This window comes from Brachyistius frenatus, unplaced genomic scaffold (assembly GCF_029030835.1).
Source record: "Brachyistius frenatus isolate BFR_SWC_R1_liver_20210118 unplaced genomic scaffold, ASM2903083v1 Contig_90, whole genome shotgun sequence".
Classification (NCBI taxonomy): domain Eukaryota; kingdom Metazoa; phylum Chordata; class Actinopteri; family Embiotocidae; genus Brachyistius; species Brachyistius frenatus.
Genome location: NW_027210689.1, coordinates 1,539,709 through 1,560,312, shown reverse-complemented (window position 1 = coordinate 1,560,312; position 20,604 = coordinate 1,539,709). Strand labels below are relative to the sequence as shown.

The 20,604-nt window shown below is 42.4% G+C and overlaps 2 protein-coding genes across 3 annotated transcripts; one reads left to right on the top strand and one right to left on the bottom strand.

Annotated features, from left to right (window-relative positions):
• pex12 (peroxisomal biogenesis factor 12) lies at positions 1-8,695 on the bottom strand. 2 transcript variants are annotated; one of them, XM_069710207.1, is made up of 4 exons: positions 8,482-8,695; positions 5,118-5,245; positions 3,430-3,959; positions 1-856 (listed from the first exon to the last, which is right to left on the bottom strand). In XM_069710207.1, exons 2-4 carry the CDS (start codon positions 5,238-5,240, stop codon positions 445-447), a joined length of 1,065 nt encoding a protein of 354 aa, XP_069566308.1. In that variant the 5' UTR covers positions 5,241-5,245; positions 8,482-8,695; the 3' UTR covers positions 1-444. The 2 variants fall into 2 exon arrangements, with proteins under 2 accessions (XP_069566308.1, XP_069566307.1); XM_069710206.1 differs by lacking the exon at positions 8,482-8,695 and adding an exon at positions 5,818-5,932.
• Positions 8,696-10,520: 1,825 nt separating this feature from the next.
• LOC138627695 (phospholipase A2 inhibitor beta) lies at positions 10,521-18,733 on the top strand. The gene is made up of 6 exons (XM_069710208.1): positions 10,521-10,728; positions 13,033-13,471; positions 15,302-15,447; positions 15,810-15,978; positions 16,335-16,497; positions 18,039-18,733. Exons 2-6 carry the CDS (start codon positions 13,160-13,162, stop codon positions 18,344-18,346), a joined length of 1,098 nt encoding a protein of 365 aa, XP_069566309.1. The 5' UTR covers positions 10,521-10,728; positions 13,033-13,159; the 3' UTR covers positions 18,347-18,733.
• Positions 18,734-20,604: the final 1,871 nt, after the last annotated feature.

Sequence of the window (20,604 nt, the reverse complement as noted above, 5' to 3'; positions counted from 1 at the left end):
TTCAAGATTTAATGGTTTTATTTTTTTGTGTTTTTTCTCATGACATTAAACAATTATCGTTTTTGGACTTTTGATCAGACATTCTAAAATTCTGACTTACAACCATTTACTGGACCAAAAATTTAACTGATTAATCAAGAAAATGACAGTCGTACTTCCATCATTGGCCTGATTTGTCAGTTTTGGTCGAAATATTTAACGCCTTCAAAAACAGAATGAGTTCAGGATCGGTCGTTTTCGGAGTTTATAATATTCAGTGTGACAGGAGCTGAAAAAGAGTTAAACATCCGTCTCAGCTGGTTTTTCCGACTCTCAAACATTCGTTTTAGAAGTCTAAGGACCTCAGAGCACTCAGCTGCAGAGGATCCAAAAAAATAACAACAACAACAAAAAGGAGGGCGTTTGAGATTAGCGAGTCCCGGACCTGGACCCCTGAACGCATCGTCAGCTGTCTGGAGAGTAGATCTTGACGAGGTGCTGCAGCTCGGTGGGGAACCCGGTGACGGGGCAGCGGCGGTTGGTCTTCACGTACGCGTAGACGCAGCGGTAACAGAAGACGAAGCCGGAGGTGGACAGCGCGGTGGCGTTGGTCCGCAGCTTCCCGCACAGCGGACAGCTCCTCCTCCCGCCGCTGCTGCCGGAGCCCGGCCGGGTCGCCTCGCCGTGCTGCTGCAGGTGGAGGGGGGCCGGGGGGGCCGGCAGCGCCGTGAGGCCCTTCAGGGAACTCTGGTTCTCCGAGGAGTACCACCAGTCCAGGAACTGCAGGAAGAAGACGCCCAGAGACAACGAGCTGGACAGGGACACGGCCGCGCCCCTCGCCGCCTGGGACATCAGCCGCCACGCTCGCCGCGCCAGGCTGCGAACACAGGAACAATGCATTGTGGGTACTGAACACTGTACGGATTTATCGCGTTCAGCGACATTTCTTCTCTCATAACTTCTCTCGCTACTAGCGGAGCCCGGAAAGGATGTCACCACATAGCAGGGTATTTCTGCCGGGACGATATTCCTGACGATGTGACAAAATACAGGAAATTAACTGACCAATCATTTTAATTGGATACACTTTCAACAAAAGTGTTATGGATTTAATTCAGCATAAATCTTCAAATATTTAATAAAAGCTAAACAAAAATCATCTCTCACTTCTTAGAGAGGACAGAGAGGACCAGAGAGAGGACAGTGGACAGAGAGAGGACCGGAAAGAGGACCAGAGACAGGACCGGAGAGAGGACCAGAGAGAGAGGACCAGAGAGAGGACAGAGAGAGGACAGAGAGAGGACCGGAAAGAGGACCAGAAACAGGACAGAGAGAGAACCGGAGAGAGGACAGAGAGGACAGAGATAGAACAGAGAGAGGACCAGAGAGAGGACAGAGAGAACAGAGAGAGGACCAGAGAGAGGACAGAGAGAACAGAGAGAGGACCAGAGAGAGAACAGAGAGAGACCAGAGAGAGACCAGAGAGAGGACAAAGAGAACAGAGAGAGGACCAGAGAGAGGACAGAGAGAGACCAGAGAGAGACCAGAGACAGAACCAGAGAGAGACCAGAGAGAGGACCAGAGAGAGGACAGAGAGAGGACCAGAGAGAGGACAGAGAGAGGACCAGAGAGAGAACAAAGAGAAGAGAGAGAGAACAGAGAGAGGACCAGAGAGAGGACAGAGAGAGGACAGCGAGAGACCAGAGAGAGACCAGAGACAGGACCAGAGAGAGAACCGGAGAGAGGACAGAGAGGACAGAGATAGAACAGAGAGAGGACCAGAGAGAGGACAGAGAGAGGACAGAGAGGGAACAGAGAGAGACCAGAGAGAGACCAGAGAGAGGACAGAGAGAGGACAGAGAGAGACCAGAGAGAGACCAGAGAGAGAGACAGAGAGAGACCAGAGAGAGACCAGAGAGAGACCAGAGAGAGACCAGAGAGAGACCAGAGAGAGAGACAGAGAGAGACCAGAGAGAGGACAGAGAGAGACCAGAGAGAGGACAGAGAGAGACCAGAGAGAGACCAGAGAGAGACCAGAGAGAGACCAGAGAGAGGACAGAGAGAGGACAGAGAGAGAACCAGAGGGGAAATAGTGTGACTGTCCATTAAACTTCCACGGAGCTTAAACCTGAAGAAAATCTCAGCTTGTTGCTCGATAAGCTGCAAACGTACGACGTCATCACATGCTGTCACGATATCCATTCTTTTATATGGTCGAGAAGTTATACGGATATTATGGTGAACGATATATGATATGATACGATACAATATATGATATGATACAATATGATATGATATATGATACGATATGACATGTGATATGATACAATATATGACATATGATACGATACGATATACGATACGATATAATATATGGCATACGATACGGCACTGTATGATATATGATATACGATACGACACAATATGATACAATATGATGTATATGATACGATATGATGTATGATATGATACGATACGACATGATACGACCCACCCCTTCTTACTACTCTCAGTTCAGACGTACAATAATCAGGTGATCTCTGATTAACCCCGTCAGCTGACTTCAACATGTTGTCTCCACAGCGGTCTCATCGGCCTCCATCATGGAGCCGTTAAACCTCTCGACCATAAACCTCAGGATTAAAACCACCCGTCATATTTATACTGACATGTCAATGTGTAGGTCTGTTCATGTGTTCATGTGTTGTGTGTGTATTTATACATTGGTCTGTACTTCTTTTTTTTTTTTTAAATATATATATTTTTTTATATTTGTAAATTTTTTCTCACCTTTCCTCCCTTTAAGCTGAAGCTACATTTAAAATCTCATGCTATCAAACATTCACCCCGTTTCCACCTGGCATCAACACGCATGATCGGATCAGCTGAAGTCCAGGTGGAAACCTGCGGGCCGCGTTGGGAGGTGGTCCGGGACACCAGCGTCCTCCATCCGTGTTCCTTCCAACATGCTACCGTCACGTCACAGCAGGATCGTTCGTCTTTCACCAGAAAATCTCTTTCTTTTCTTTTTCTTTTTTTTTTTTTGCTAGCAGAATACAATCTCCTGCGTGATTCTGCTGAGCTCAGCTGAACTGAGATTTACTGAAAAGTCACAACTATAAAGCAGCTTTTTAGTGGTTTAAAACAAGCTGCTACGTGAGGCCAGTTTCACCAAAAGCCTCCTTTTGGGTTGAGATTTTGACTTTAGTTTGTCTCATGCGGTTTACGACCGTAAACGAACCGTTCTGACGTTGAGGTTCTTGTTTGAATGTATTTCATACCAACATGGCCTCCCTCCAGTTGGATGACACTAAACATGATCATCATTAAACTGTAGACCTGCCCAAACCACTGCTGCCTGTGAGACCTGAAGCAGGGCAGAAAACCCCACACTGCTGTCTGCAGCAGGATGTGAATGTTGGCGTTAAACTGGTTCTGTTGGGTTTGTACCTGCCACCAGCCGGGCTGCTGCCGCTCCTCCGCTCCATGACTCTGATATCCTGAGCATTGAGGCGCTCCAGTCTGACCCGGGCCAGCCACAGCAGGGGACTGTGGGCCCGGGCGGCACCGAAGATGAAGAGCAGCTGCTGGCAGAAGATCCAGGCCTGCCAGGCGGCGCTGACATACGGGTACGCCGCCATGGCCGCCCGGTACAGCCTCTGGCTCCGGGTCTGCGCCAGCCGGATGGAGAAGTCCTCCTCGTCCCTCTGCCGGGCCAGCATCGCCTCCAGCTTGGCCCGCAGGTACGGCACCAGGCACAGAAGGAGAAGAGAACGCCATTGGGACTTCCTGTGCAGCCCCAGGCGAACAGGAAGTCCTCGGCCGAGGGAAACTCTTTTCAGGCCGTAGAAGTTCTCGGAGAAGGAGGCGCTGCAGTTGGACAGGAAGTGGTTCTGGAGGAGGAGGTCCAGCAGCAGGTACAGCTCATCAAAGCTTCTCCACAGGAAGCCAAACCGGGATGGGTTGGACTCTGACAAAATCTGGGAAGATCACCAACAGAAGGGCTATTAAAGCCGTGGTATCATCATCATCATCATCATCATCATCATCATCACCATCATCATCATCATCATCATCATTACCATCACCACCATCAACACCACCATCATCATCACCATCATTATCATCACCAACATCATCAACACCATCACCACCACCATCATCACCACCATCACCATCACCATCATCATCATCATCACCACCACCATCACCATCATCACCACCACCATCACCACCACCACCATCACCACCATCATCATCATCACCATCATCATCACCATCACCACCATTATCATCACCACCATCATCATCATCATCATCACATCACCATCACCACCATCACCACCATCATCACCATCACAATCACCACCATCATCATCATCACCACCATCATCATCACCACCATCATCATCCACCACCATCACCACCACCATCATCATCATCATCACCATCATCATCATCATCATCACCATCATCATCACCACCATCACCACCATCATCATCACCACCATCACCACAGTCTTTCAGAGTGGTGAACCTCTCCCCTCATCTGAAATTATCTTTTTATATCCAATCATGTAACTGATCTGGTGCCATAATGAGTTGACAGATGTTCCACCAGGTGTTTTGATTTACACAACTTTTCCAGTCTTTTGTTGACCCTGTCACAACTTTTTGGAGACGTGTTGCTGCCATCAAATTCAGAATAAGCACATATTTTCCATAAAACAATAACTTTTCGCAGTTTCAACACCTCATGTTGTCTTTGGTCTATTTTCAATTAAACACTGATTCATGTGATTTTCAAATCAAATCATTCTGTTTTTATTTACATTTTACAAAGCGTCACTTCTTTTCGGAAGCGGGTTGTAATTGTGACCAAACACAGTTAAGGCAGTTAAGTGTTTTTTCAAACGCCCTGTGACTCGGCGCTGACTGATGACTTGACGCTGACTCGGCGCTGACTGATGACTTGACGCTGACTCGGCGCTGACTGATGACTTGACGCTGACTCGGCGCTGACTGATGACTTGACGCTGACTCGACGCTGACTGATGACTTGACGCTGACTCGACGCTGACTGATGACTTGACGCTGACTCGACGCTGACTGACTCGGTACTCAGTGACACCGCTCACCTTGACAGCGTGTCGCAGCGCCGGTTTGACCGCCTGCATCAGTGACTCCTGTGCGAGGACTTCAAAGATGGACGGCTGCTCGTTGACAGCGGTGGAGGTGAGATGGGCTCCGGCTTCGGCCATCGCTGCTGCTCAACCAAACAAGAATTAACACAGTTAACCATTAGTTATTATTATTATTATTATTATGTGGTAAATCTTGGTGATCTTTAAATAACCTCTGGGTGTAGTTTCAGAGACTCCTTAAATAGCATGAATGCAGTCCAACATCACGGAGAGTAAAATCTGGTTCATGTCATATAAACTGAACTTACTAGCTAAGTGGTGCGTTTCATACATTATATTTATATTATACCAAGTAAACGTTTGGACACCCTGGAAAACATTTCTGCTCCTGTGAATAGTTTTGTGAGTGGACGACGAACTGAAGGCATAGAATTAAAGATAAAACATTCGGTTCAACATTCAAAGTAAGAAAAGTGTTTTTGTTGATTTGCGATTTTTGTTAAAAAAAAAAATAAAAAGAATCAGAAGGAGTTTCGTGCAAAAGTTTAGGCGCCCTTAAGAGATTTGAGCTCTCAGAAAGCTTTTACAGAAGTGTGTCATTAATTAGCTCGTTAATGGTCATTGTCAGGAAGGACACATGTAATTATGTAATTATTATATATTAATATATATGTATATATTATATAATTATTACATGTAATGTGTTCTCTTCCTCCTGAGGTTTGATGGCGGTCGGTGAACAGCTTGAAGTGCATTACTGCCACCTTCTGGCAGTTCTAACACATCACAACCAGACACTGCTGGAAAAACAAAGAAATAAGACAAGTCAAATATTTAAAAAGAAATGTTGTAAGGACTATTTAAAAATCATGACCCATCCTTAAAACAAATGTTTTTTGTTTAAAATATTACAGAAATTTGTCATATTTAACCATGAACTTATTTGTGTTGTGTTTAATTTTATGTTCCCATGCGTCTCATTTCTTTTCTATATTTTTAAATGTTCCTTTATATCTGTTTTTATGTGAAACACAGCGTGTAATTCTCCTGCTGTGAAGCACTTTGAGCTGCTTTTCTTGTATGAAAGATACAGTATAAATAAATGTTATTAGGTTAGGTTAGGTTAGGTTAGGTTAGGTAGTTACTTTATTAATCCCCGAGGGGACATTTTTTTCGCTACAGCAGCATACAGGAAGCAATAGATAATAATAGAATAATTATTATTATATTATAATCAGTCCATGATCAGTGTTTCTTCGGTTTATTGACACCACCACCCATCCACCCAGAAGCCTGTCCTGTCAGCAGGACTTACAGTTATCAAGATAACCTCAGGTTTAACTCTGCATTTTTCAGGGCTATGACGTTTATTTCTTACTGAGACACATCGCCATGGTGCATTGATGATGCTTTTCAATGCTGGGTTCACTTTGTGACATAAAAAAAACCCCAAAAAACCATCATCATGCAGAATTCTGATGATTATTTTGTAAAAGAGATTTTGGACCCACATGTGGATGAATGGAGGTTCCAGTGACCTTTGACCTTGTGCGATTCTGTTCTAGGCTATGTTTACAATAATACTATATATGTATGCCAAATTATATTCCTTATATACAATCTCGTATTAATCAACTATTAATCCTCAGGCTATGCAACAGGCTGTTTCTGTAGAGGTCAGTAATACTGCCGAGGTCAGCGATCCTGTTGGGGTCAGCATGGGGTCAGCACGCTGCTGTGCATAATAACAAGGCCACAGGCCGTTACCGGGCGGTAACGGTTGATGGCACGACCACTAGTTTCACCTCCTGTCTTTCTTATTTCTTCAGAGTCATAAAACAGGAATAAGTTACTGACCTGAACAAACACGTCCCCACAAGGCAAGACCCCCACCTCGACCAATCAACAAAGGACACATCACCATACATGATTTTTTGGTCTTCTGTACTATAAGAAGACTGGGTCAGGGAGAGTCAGGAAGTCAGACTTTGTGAACTGACACATACTCTGTTGCGGTCAGGGAAACATAGTCTGGACCCAGAGCTCTGTAAACTGGTTATTCTGCTGCTGTTAAATAAATATCTTGAAGCCTGACATCTTCTCCTATTGCCTCATTAAAGAACACGCAGGACTGGAGGCTGACACATATTGGCTTTGTACTAGCAGGAGCCCAAGTCCAACAACCTCCACACAGGTCTGTGACCAACTTCTGTTTGTACTTTTCTAAAACAATTCATGCATACATCTCAGTTTTTGTGCTGGAATAAATCACTCAAACTGAAGTGGAGAAATAAAAATGTGCATGAAACACAAGATAGCAGCCACGTTAGTGTGAACTATTAATAACCCTCTTTATTAATTATCCTCCATGACAGCCTCAACACATGAGAAACGTTCAAGTGCTGCCGGACATCTGAGTGACTCGTTTCAGTGAAGACACACATTACACAAAATAAGTTAGTTCAGGTTAAATAAGTTAGATAAGACAACAACACAATGATTTAGTTCCCGTTAAATAAGTTCGATATAACAACAACACAATGATTTAGTTCCCGTTAAATAAGTTAGATAAGACAACAACACAATGATTTAGTTCCCGTTAAATAAGTTAGATAAGACAACAACACAATGATTTAGTTCCCGTTAAATAAGTTAGATAAGACAACAACACAATGATTTAGTTCCCGTTAAATAAGTTAGATAAGACAACAACACAATGATTTAGTTTCCGTTAAATAAGTTCGATATAACAACAACACAATGATTTAGTTCCCGTTAAATAAGTTCGATAAGACAACAACACAATGATTTAGTTCCCGTTAGATAAGTTAGATAAGACAACAACACAATGATTTAGTTCCCGTTAAATAAGTTAGATAAGACAACAACACAATGATTTAGTTCCCGTTAAATAAGTTAGATAAGACAACAACACAATGATTTAGTTCCCGTTAAATAAGTTAGATAAGACAACAACACAATGATTTAGTTCCCGTTAAATAAGTTCGATATAACAACAACACAATGATTTAGTTCCCGTTAAATAAGTTAGATAAGACAACAACACAATGATTTAGTTCCCGTTAAATAAGTTAGATAAGACAACAACACAATGATTTAGTTCCCGTTAAATAAGTTAGATAAGACAACAACACAATGATTTAGTTCCCGTTAAATAAGTTAGATAAGACAACAACACAATGATTTAGTTCCCGTTAAATAAGTTAGATAAGACAACAACACAATGATTTAGTTCCCGTTAAATAAGTTAGATAAGACAACAACACAATGATTTAGTTCCCGTTAAATAAGTTAGATAAGACAACAACACATCCCTGCAGCCGTGTGGTCGACATACCTTCCTCTGCTAGTTGTTAGCTTCACGCTAACAGGTTTGCGTCACTGACGTTTCTTCACAGTCCGTCAGCATCAGACGGGGATTTAAAGAGACCCGGTTCTGTCCCGGTTCTGTCCCGGACATCGCAGCAACAACAGTTCACCTGCTTTATTTCCCATCTCCTCCGAGTTTGACCACGGCGGCTGAAGCGAGGTACACTGTCAACAACCACCGCCACTTCCGCACTCTGACGATTTCCTCTACGTCATGACGCAGTCAAACGTTTTTCCGGCCCTTGGTTTAGGGAGAATATGAGGCTGAATTTAAAAAGAAAAAAGAGCTCATTAAACGTGTATAAAGAAGCCTGTTTAATGTTGTGGGGTTATCTTAAATAAGTTATACATTTTACACTAACATGATGTTGGTATATTCATTACTGATGTATTAAATAACTATAAATAAGTACTGTAGGATGAAGTTTTTGGTTAGGTGATTTGTACTTAAGTGTTTCAGTTTTCTGCTAATTCTACTCTTCATTAATATATTGAAAAATATTGGGAATATTATATAAATATTGGAAAATATTGTACTTTTTATTTGAATACATTTATAATCTGACAAGATCTCAATCCAAACAGAAAAAACTTAAACATTTCATGAAAAAGGGGCAAATATTTCCATTAAAAAAGGACAGATACAAATTTGAATAATTTTTTTCTTTTCTATTCTTCCTCATTAATCAATTATAAAAGGCCTTCAGACCTTTCGAGCCTTAGGAGGGGTCGGGAACCACTGAATGAACAACCTGATATGTATAAGTATAATATAATGGGACATTCTTCTGTCACAGATGCTTTAACTGATATCATGGGCGCATTTTGCTGAGAATACTTCTGAACTTTAACTGAAGTAGAATTTTGAATGCGGAGTTGTTGTTTTTTCTGTTGCAGCGTATGTTTACATTGTTTATTGGTACACAAGCGAAAAATCTAAATTATAAATCATTTAATTCCACTTGTTGTGCATGTATAAAAGTTAAATTGCATTAAACCGAATTACAAATGTACCATGTGAGCACATTATGAAATAAAATATATTAGGTTTTAAACAAAAATGTGTCCCTCGTTTGAATAGTTTAATCCCAAATATTTTTTCCAGATGTGAAAATATCCAAAATCATTGGTAACCTTTTAAAATAATATTTTTTTGTTTTATGATCAGTCCCACCTGACAGATGATGTAACACTCGTGATAACCGCAGTGCATTTCTCTGCTTTACGTCCTTTTCATGTTGTATTAGACATGTGATAAGTGACATGGTGGAAATCTGAACGAAAGTATCCAACCAGGAGAAAATGTTCTGGTCGGGCTTTGAGAATCCAGGTTCTGCCTCAGAAGGTGTTTCCCTCTCATCTGTAGATAAATGATTAAAAAAAAAAAAAAAATCAAACCAGTGAAGAGATCTTTTATTTATTTTTATGTCTTTAGTTTAACATTTCGTCTGTAATATACTGCAAAAATTTACATTTTGAATACAAACTGTCCAACCAATAACTGCCCCGATGTGCTGATCCTCCTCAGAGGAGTGGTCCCCCTCAAGTGGTCTTCTTGGAAATGCTTAGATTTTAAATCAAACCTTCTTTTATTTTTAATTTCAAAGATGTGTGATATTTTCAGGTTGCTAATCACTTCTTTTTTAATATATTTTATGTAATTTATTGACGTAAATGTATTCAATTGTTTAATATAAAATACTGGGGCTCCACTGTAGAGTGGTTTGGACCCTGCTGGACTCCATGGTCATCTGTCGGCTTCACTCAGGTGTAAATCCAGAACAACAGCTGACATCAATCAATATATTTCAGTTGCAAATCAGTTGCAGTTTCATGCTTACTTCTGTCTGTCTCTGAAAAAATACGCACAAAAATGTTATGTCCTTATATAATATGAAAGTCTGCGAAAGGGATGAATGGAGGGACGGTATCAGCAGGAAATGAGGGGGGCGGGGAGGGGCATACACGATAAAAACAGGAGACGCGCTGCAAACTTTAATGGATGAGAGGAAGCATTTGGTGATTGGAGAGGATTATAGGATTAATAACACAGCTGACTGCACTGAGAGTCTCTCAGCATCCTCTCTGTCTCTGGTTCTCTCTCTGTCCATCCTCCGCCTTCATGTCTTTGTCTCGCCGTCATCCAGCAGTCGGAGGACATGCACACGTTCAGGACGCAGCGTGGAGACATCTGGCTCTTTCATCAGCATAACGGGTGAGTCGGGCTTTCAGAAAGAGAAATGAAAACAATTAATTTAAGTTTGAAATGGAAACTTTTGTTTCATCAGATAAACTGCTGTTTAAATAGCTTTGTTATTTATTAAGTAAAAGTAATAATAATGTTCACATTCTTTGTTTTCCTTTTATTTTATGACTGTGTCAAATATATAATTTTACAGTTTAGGAGTTTTGTGCAGGGTTTTTTTCTGATAACACATTATAGAAAAGTATCTTTATATATATATATATATAAAACTAGCATCTGAGCCTGTAAATTAGACAAACATGCAGAAAATCATCACTACTGTTATGTCATTCTGGGAAACAGCTGTGTCCTCAGAGAGCCTCTCTGAGTTTAATCCTCTCTGCTGCTCTGCTCCTAATGACTGTGATGATGTAATTATGTTTGGATGGGAGACTGAGGCTACATCAGATGAAAAAAAAATCTGTGTTCAAAACAAGTATGAGAAAGATTAAAAATAAGTATGGGCAGGAATGTGGCGACTATTGTTTTAATGCTGACATTTACAAAAAATCATGAAGTTTGGTTGAAGTGAGAGAAAAAGGAAATATGTATAATATATTTATAAAATAATGTCTAAGAAATATCATAAAATAAAAGTAAACTTACAAATCAAGTCCCTCCGAAGGTTAGGAGAGAGATCAGACACTTTTACGTCATACATGGTCTCTGAAAACTCTGCTGATTGGTCAGAAAGGCTGAATAGACAAAAAAAATAAAAGACTTAAACGAGGATTGAGACAAAATAACATTTGACCCTCAGAGATGTTTACAACAGGAAATATTAAAGTTACTTTCACTGCATGTGTAAATTAATGACTGATATTTTCAGGTTTGTGACACATTGCATATATGGTATCCCATGATAACCGAGAAACATACAACCTGTGAGATATTTTTCTTTACTTGAAGCCGCTCTTTGGATTCCTAAACTGACAGATTCAGTGTCACTCACATAAATCCAGTTTTTAATACAACTGTGGGACTGATGAACTAAACAGCTCATCGTCACCCAACCCTGCGTACACCTCCGAGCTATGCAGAACTTTTTCAGCCCCTTGTAACTCATTGTTTTGGTTTTGAAGCCTTCAAACTTCGCTCTCATCAAGCAGGAAGCTGCTTGAGTTAAACTGCAGTGATGAACTGAATGCAGTTTGTTCTGCTGTCAAAGAGGACTAAAAGGAAAAAAAAAAAAAGAAAGAAAAAAGAATGCCCTCCTTTAAACATTTCATAAAGACCAAACCTTTTGCACAGAGCGCTCAGGGACTCACAACGACACTTTCATTTCCTTACAATATTTTCCATCCCTTCACAAAATGTTTTGTGTTTCCTCTCAATACTTTTCCTCTTCTATTAGAGCTCTCTGTCTGTTTCCATTCTCATTGAATTTAACTTTGAACGGGGCGTTAGGTGTGCTGATATTGCACCATTGCTCAGTAGGAAAGTTCGTTAATTACTGAAAGGTCTCCGCTGAAGAAAGCACCACGGTGACCTGCTGGATCCCGTCTGGTGCTCTGATCATGGTCGGGGGATGTCACAGCAGTCACTGAGGCTGGAGCCATGGCTGCTCTCCGGTTGCTATGGTTACGGCTTGGACATGGATGGTTGTAACACAGAAGCACGGCAGTTTTTAATAGTTAGCAGCGAAACATATCCATAACACTGAGCCACAGCTGGAGTCCAAACAAAAACCACCTCCGCCCACATATCAGCCCGGTATCACGGCAAAGCATGAAATAGACACACCCGTCCAAATCGTGAAATATCTACGCCTGGAGATGTCTAGGTGTGACAGTTACACGTTTTGCTGGAGTCGACCAGCTTGTCTATTATACATAAAACTTACACGCATGCAAATGTCATGTGACAAAGGATCACATGGTTCCGTAACAGAGGTGTTGAGACCAAGTACATGCCCCAACCACGTGTTTTGTTTTCCTGTAAGTCACATGGTTGATACCATTCAGTAGGTTTCATTTTCCTAGCATGTAATAGACAGGCGTGTCCACCGTGGCAAACGTGTAACTGTCCCGCCTAGACGTTACCAAGCGTGGTTATCCCACGTTTTGCTGTAGTGGATGGGCGTGTCTATTTCACACTTTGCCGTGGGACATTCAGCTCAGAAGGAATGGAAGAAGAAAAGTATTGAGGTAACACAAGGGAACGCCACTCAAAAACCTTCTTGGTGGTCCCTCAGGGGCTCTGTACCGTTATAAGAGTGACTTCACCGCTATGAATGTCAGCTTTAAATGTGCTGTGCTTGCTTTTTATTCGCAGTTATGAGGACATGGACTGTAAGGCTTTGAGAAGAGAGCAGCAGGATTAAACCAAGCTTGACGGAGCTGTCCACTCTGTCACTGCTCCTCCAAACAAGCCTCCCCTCTCCTCCGGCTGCCCAGGAAACATGAGTCTCCTTCCTCCGACCTGCCTCCTCTTCCTCCTCCTTCTAGCCTTTTATTCCCCCCCGTCTCTTTTCCCACCTGCTGAGTGCTCGCGGGTGTGTCCGCACCAATGCGTCTGTTACGAGCACGCCGACCTGGTGGACTGCAGGAACCACGGGTTTGAGCGCGTTCCTCGCGGCCTCCCACACGGCATGTGGCTGCTGGAGCTGGGAGGAAACAATCTGAGCGTGATCGGGACCCAGGCCTTCAGCGGACTGTGGTCGCTGCGGGTGCTGCTGCTCACCAGCAGCCAGATCAAAGAGATTCAACCGAAGGTAGGAAGGAATACAGGAAATATATAAGACTAAATCATCCGAGATCAACTGGAACTATTGTAGGAATGTAAATAGGTACTAGTTGAATTTTTTTTGTTTGTGAGATGTTTTATTAGAATTGAAGTTGAAAGTTTCAGGTGAAACACTGAAAGGCTTTACAGTGGCAGGTTTACAAAGGTTTTATTCCAATAGAAAAAAAAATGTCCACTTGACTGGATAATACAACTAAGTAACAAAAGAGGCCTAAACACAGGAGATAATGAAGGGCTGAAATAATCTCTATTTTTAATACAAATAATCAAATCAACTATTAATTAACAACCATAGAAAATGAAGAATGTGGAGCCAAACTGTCTGTCAGGGAGGCTGCTGGAGGCTAATGTGTACAACAAAAAAAGGAAAAACTGCAAAGTAGGCAAGCAAAAATGAAACACCACTGCGAACAAACTAACTGCAACTAAACCAAACTATTTTACAGCACTACGATACGCTGCAGCTAAACAAACTCAAACCAAACATGCATAAAGACTGCAATCATTTGATCTCCCTGTCAGCCCGACTACAACCACACGAGAGGGAAATAAAACAGAGAAAGGGACCAAACAGTTCACTGTTAAGATACTTAACCAGCTGTGGAAAAAGAACATAGCTGGTGTCCTCCAGGTGTGCAGGAAAGAGGCCCAGGTGAGCTTCCTGCTTTATGCTGCCTTCCCCTCCTGCCTGGGTCCTAGTGCTAGAATCTCTTCATATCTACCCCTTCACATAAATGACATATTTAAAAGCAACTGAACTGTCACCCCAAGAGAAAGCAGATGAAAACAGTTCAAATGATATCTGCAGCTGAAATGTCTGTCCAAGTGAAGGCTCTGCAAGCTGCTGGATTGTGTTCAAGTCATCTGAGATCAAAGCAGATGAAGTGGAAGCACTGGACGCTGACATTAGTGAAGATGTTGCAGTGTAATCACTGAAAGCAACTGAAATTTCACTCAACATGGAAACAATGAAAAGAGTTCAATTATAACTTTTAGTGTAAATTATTAAAGCAAAGTGTGATTTTGAGGAAAAACACGTGAAAATGTTGGAAAATGAAAAAAAAAAAGGACTCATTTGAAATACAAAGACAGTTAAACTGTCATCTGAAGAATGAGAGATGAAAACAGTTGAATCGTTACTGAATTTTTCATCAGATGAGATGGAACCAGTGGAAGTGTTGAAGTGGGCAGTGGCATCAGTAAAGCATTTGTGTATAATTGCTGAAAGCAGTTGAAATATGACTTAAAGTACAAAATGAAATGCAGCTGATCCACTTTGTGAAAACTAAAACATAATGTAAGCGAGTGAAAAGTAGTTAAAGTGTTTAAGAAAAAACTATGAACGCAGCGGGAAGTGGAAGTGTAATGAATGAATGCAGTTTACCCTCATTTAAAGAACAGAATAAACGCCGCTGAACTGTCAAATCAAGTTATGAAAGCAGCTGAAATGTCATTTAAATCAGGTGAGATGAAAGTACGGTGTGTTAAATTATTAAAGTTGTTGAAGTGTGACCACTGAGAGCAGATGAAAGAGTTACCTGCCGATAGTTAATACGTGAGCTCTGAAAGTAATGAACTGTCAGTTGATGTGTGATCATTGAAAACATTTAGTTCAAGTTGAAGCTCTGAAAGTAGTTGAAGTGTAATTTTTCAGATGAAAACAGTGGAAGGAGGAAGTTACAGTGGAAATGCTGAGTTTGCAGCTGCAGGCACTGACAGCTGCTGATATCTAGGTTTAACAGAGGGAAATATCAGTTTCTGTAATGTTTAGTTAAAACGAGTCTCTGTGTCTCTGCAGGCGTTTTTCTCCCTGTCCTTCCTGGAGAAGTTGGATCTCAGCTGGAACCAGTTAACAACTCTCCCTGCGGACTTTTCCACCAGTCTGTCCGCTCTCAGAGAGCTGAGGCTGGAGCACAACAACCTCCGTTATATATCTGGATACAGGTACCCGTCTGTCTGCTGGCTACCATTAATATACTCCATATTCCTGTCAACATCTTCTTTCAGTGTCTCCTCCTGTCTGTCTCGGTGTCTCCTCCTGACTGTTCCGGTGTCTCCTCCTGTCTCTCTTGGTGTCTCCTCCTGTCTGTCCTGGTGTATCTTCCTGTCTGTCCCGGTGTCTCCTTCAGTCTGTCTCGGTGTCTCCTCCTGTCTGTCCCGGTGTCTCCTCCTGTCTGTCCCGGTGTCTCCTCTTGTCTGTCCCGGTGTCTCCTCCAGTCTGTCTCGGTGTCACCCCCTGTCTGTCCTGGTGTCTCCACCTGTCTGTCTCTGTGTCTCATCCTGGATCTGTCTGTCTGTCCTCTCAGCTTGGAGTACCTGGACAACATGGAGAAGCTGGACCTGAGTTCCAACCAGCTGGGGTCTCTGGGCCCCGGTGTGTTCAGGGGCCTCTCCCGGCTCCGACAGCTCTACCTGAACAACAACCAGCTGACTGTGGTGCAGCAGGGGAGTCTGGACATGCTGCCGGGACTGGAGGTGCTTCCATTCAATCTTTATTTCGTTTTACTGAGATTGAGATCACAAAAACCATCAAACGCTAAAGTTTTAAAAACACAGAGGTGCATAAAGGATTCTGGTTCGTGGGTTATTTCAAGGTTTGTTGGTACATAATTATTCTAATTGAAATGTGGACCAGAGGGAAGACTGGACAGATAAAAGTTGGTGAATTACAATAAAAATGGACGTTCTGATGCATGAATTTTCCATTTTTTTCTCCAATTTTCCATTTCCAAGAATTTGGAAACGTCTCTGTGTGCATATCAAGTTGTCTATATTATACTTGTCTATCTGATTACCTGTCTCCCTGTCTCTCTCCCTGTCTGTGTGTCCAGGTGCTCCAGCTGAATAACAACAACATCTCTGGGATCGAACCTGATGCTCTGGCTCCTCTCTGCAGTCTGGCCCTTCTGTCTCTGGAGGGAAACAAACTTCATCACCTCAAGTTCAAGACCTTGATCAGCCTTCATACGACAGCGACACACATCCAGCTGGCAGGTTTGTTAACGCGCTCACGTGTTTCTTTCGTGTTCGTTAACGCGCTCACGTGTTTTTATCGCGTTCATTAACGCGCTCATGTGTTTAAAATGAAAAAAATCACATGTACATAAGTATTCACAGCCTTTGCAATGACACTCAAAATTTAGCTCAGGTGCATCCTGTTTCCACTGATCATCCTTGAGATGTTTCTACAACTTCATTGAATTCATAAATTCAGTTGATTGGACATGATTTGGAAAGACACACACCATCTATATAAGGTCCCACAGTTGACAGTGCATGTCAGAGCACAAACCAAGACATGAAGTCCAAAGAATTGTCTGTAGACCTCCGAGACAGGATTGTATCGATGCACAGATCTGGGGAAGGGTACAGAAAAATGTCTGCACCAATTAAATGTCCCAATGAGCACAGTGGCCTCCATCATCTGTAAATGGAAGAAGTTTGGAACCACCAGGACTCTTCATAGAGTCGGCCGCCCGGTCAAACTGAGCGATCGGGGGAGAAGGGCCTTAGTCAGGGAGGTGACCAAGAACCCGATGGTCACTCTGACAGAGCTCCAACGTTGCTCTGTGAAGAGAGGAGAACCTTCCAGAAGGACAACCATCTCTGCAGCACTCCACCAAGCAGGCCTGTATGGTCGAGTGGCCAGACGGAAGCCACTCCTCAGTAAAAGGCACATTACAGCCCACCTGGAGTTTACCAAAAGGAACCTGAAAGACTGTCAGACCATGAGAAACTAAATTCTCTGATCTGATGAAACAAAGATTGAACTCTTTGGCCTGAATGCCAAGCGTCATGTTTGGAGGAAACCAGGCACCGCTCATCACCTGGCCAACACCATCCCTACAGTGAAGCATGGTGGTGGCAGCATCATGCTGTGGGGATGTTTTTCAGTGGCAGGAACTGGGAGACTAGTCAGAGCGCCCTGGACCTCAGACTGGGGCGAAGGTTCATCTTCCAACAGGACAACGACCCGAAGCACACAGCCAAGATAACAAAGGAATGGCTTTGGGACAACTCTGTGAATGTCCTTGAGTGTCCCAGCCAGAGGCCAGACTTGAACCCGATTGAACATCTCTGGAGAGATCTGAAAATGGCTGTGCACTGACACTCCCCATCCAACCTGATGGAGCTTGAGAGGTCCTGCAAAGAAGAACGGGAGAAACTGCCCAAGAATAGGAGCCAAGCTCATAGCATCATACTCAAAAAGACTTGAGGCTGTAATTTCTGCCAAAAGTGCTTCAACAAAGTATTGAGCAAAGGCTGTGAATACTTATGTACATGTTATATTTTCGTTCTTTATTTTTAAAATATTTGCCAAAATTTTAAACAAATGTTTTTCCCTGTCATTATGGGATATTGTGTGTAGAGTTTAGAGGGGAAAAAATGAATTTAATCCATTTTGGAATAAGGCTGTAACATAACAAAATGTGGAAAAAGTGAAGCGCTGTGAATACTTTCCGGATGCACTGTAAATGTGGTTTAATCCACTGCTCGCTCTGCTCACTGATTCCCTGCGCTCTCGCCCCCTGCAGGTAACCCATGGAGCTGCGACTGCGAGCTGCATCGCGTCGTCAGTAAGATCCTGCACGTTCGCCACCTCCACATCGACGACTACAGCAAGTTGACATGCGGGGACCCACCGCAGCTCAGCGGCGCCTCGCTGGCCTCGGTGGACAGCCAGCTCTGCATTGCCGAGACGGCCACCATCCTCGTCATCACCATCACCGTGCTGGTCACCGTGGTGGCGGCGCTGGTGATGGCGGAGAGGACCAGGAAGAGGAACAGCGGGAAGAACTGGGACAGAGAGTCGCAGATGCAAGCCCAGAGTCCTCCATCCTGACAGGCTGGTACAGTAAGGGAGAGGAGGACGAGGAGGAGGAGGAGGAGGAGAAGAGCTGACAGTTGGAGGCTGAAGATGGACTCCAGTAGAGACAAGACAACATGCAGACAGCTCACAGTTCAAGACGACTGCAACAAATGAATGAATACCTGAATCGACAAATTGCTCATCTTTAAATTTTCAGTACATTTCCTGTTGCTCTGATTTCCTGATTCAGTGACCGCTCAGAGAAGCAGCTGCCGTGTCTGTCGGAACTCGTCCTTTAATAAAGTCACTGTGATCTGATATCATGCTGCTAAAACTCATCTGCTGTGAAAAAGGAGTTTTTCGTATAATGGACGATCCCCATCGCTGACAAACACACTCAAACTGCCTGATTTTTTTCACAATAAATCCGTCCCTTGTTTCACAACATGCTTTATTGTCATTTTGATGAATAATCACATCCCTTTAGAGAAATATAACTGTTCCAAAGTTACGTATTGACTCACACTCTGATTTCCATTCTGCTTCCTTTCTCACTCTCGTTTTTTCTTTTTTTCTTTGTGTCTTTGTACATTATTCACGCAAAACTACATCATCACATGTTTTAATGTGAAATAGAAACATATATGAACATATTAACGTGGCCCTGGGTCGTTTCTACTCCTGCACACATTTAAACCGTCCTCCCAGTCGGAGAGAGTTTATCATCAGGACCACATGTTTGTGGAGGATTACTGCAGGACTGATGGAGGGACAGAGAACGGAGACACCGTTCTATTGAGGTCAGAGAGCAGACCAGATGTCCAGATGATTACTGCCGGACTGTCGGGCTATACAGCTATTAAATCTGTGTGTGTTTGGGGTCTTAAAGAGGCAGAGGAAGAGATCTGCCGGGTCTCTATTAACAGAATTATGTTCTCCTGTTGTGGATGTCTGTCTTTGTCGTCATGCATTTTTTTAGATTCATTTTTAAATTCACAGAAACTCTTCAAAGAACTATTGAGATCAGTGATAAAAAAACGACTTGCGAAATAGAATGAATTACTCATTACATGAATGGAGCTCTGTAGAAGTGTCCATTCATCATGTTTGACCTGCTTTTTACTTTGTTTATGGGTTTGATGGTTTTTTTTTTTAAACTAAGGAAAGTTTTCTTTTCTTTTCACTTTGGCTTGTTAATGGACACGTTTGTCACGATGTGAGGACATCATGGCTCGTGCACAAAAATACAAATCATTTTGGTTGCATAACATGGAAAATCCAGATGTTCTGTGGGATGTGTTGGCATCTGGTGTTTTTGATAAAGCATGTGGAAGTTTCTTAAATACCTCCATGTTCTTGGTCCATCAAACCAATATTAACCAATATTAATATTAATGCAACATTCAACTCAACAGCGAAAAGAGCCAAATATCAAAGTAACGCAGCTTTACAGGGTTCATAACTTGCAGTATTGGACTTTATTACACCGACTGTACCCGTGAAACTCTTGACTAAGTAATGCATTAAAACCAAGGTGGATTACCCCCAAAATAAACTGCAAATAAAAGTTTAAAGTAGGCTTCCTTCAAGTCTTTCAGCCAGTTACTGTGAAAGCTGAAGGGAAGAAGTGATGACATTATTAATGGAGAAAAATTTGACCGCTGTGCCTCTTTTAGATAACGGGTTTAAAATCGGAACAGAACAGACGGGAACAACAGGGATTAGAGGCAGATTTACTTTACTGGGACTGAATGACACCATTTGAATGGGGGGGGGGTGTACATATATATATTCCTGGTAGATGTCTGGTATGGTGAAAAGGACGTCTCCAACTTCGCATCCTTCTCTTGTACCTTCGATGGGAGCAGCTAAACTTTGTTAAATTTATTCAGTCTTCTTGTCTGTAACCTCCAAACCATGTAAATATTCTTATTAATCATTATATTATTAAATCAGGCTTCTTATTTTACTTCCTCTTCTTCTTAATCTAGTGGGCTCTATGTATTATTCCGCCATTATTCCTGTCTCACTGCACTCGATCACCAAATCTAACTCCGGTGAACATTAGACGACAAAATAAAGACATTCTGATTCTAAATATGAGAAAAAGAAGTGAGCAATGATGCATATGAGCTAAATGGAAAGCATTCCTTATTCCACTTCAGTTTATAGTCCCAATTTAGTTGCACCTTCACTTCCTGATTTCCCAGCAGGGATCGAGGGGGATTGCAGAACAGAATATCAAAACGGACAGTTTGATTAACGAGTACTGAAAATGTTATGAACTGAAG

What these genes read in the sequence shown, in the direction of transcription:
- pex12 (XM_069710206.1), bottom strand. Translation starts at nt 5,878, where the DNA reads ATGCACTTCAAGCTGTTCACCGACCGCCATCAAACCTCAGGAGGAAGA. An exon ending in AGGAAGAGAACACATTACAT is followed by an intron (nt 5,246 to 5,817) that starts GTAATAATTATA and finishes TTGGTTGAGCAG; the next exon opens with CAGCGATGGCCGAAGCCGGA. An exon ending in AGCAGCCCGGCTGGTGGCAG is followed by an intron (nt 857 to 3,429) that starts GTACAAACCCAA and finishes CTGTGTTCGCAG; the next exon opens with CCTGGCGCGGCGAGCGTGGC.
- LOC138627695 (XM_069710208.1), top strand. Translation starts at nt 13,160, where the DNA reads ATGAGTCTCCTTCCTCCGACCTGCCTCCTCTTCCTCCTCCTTCTAGCC. An exon ending in TCAAAGAGATTCAACCGAAG is followed by an intron (nt 13,472 to 15,301) that starts GTAGGAAGGAAT and finishes GTGTCTCTGCAG; the next exon opens with GCGTTTTTCTCCCTGTCCTT. An exon ending in CGTTATATATCTGGATACAG is followed by an intron (nt 15,448 to 15,809) that starts GTACCCGTCTGT and finishes CTGTCCTCTCAG; the next exon opens with CTTGGAGTACCTGGACAACA.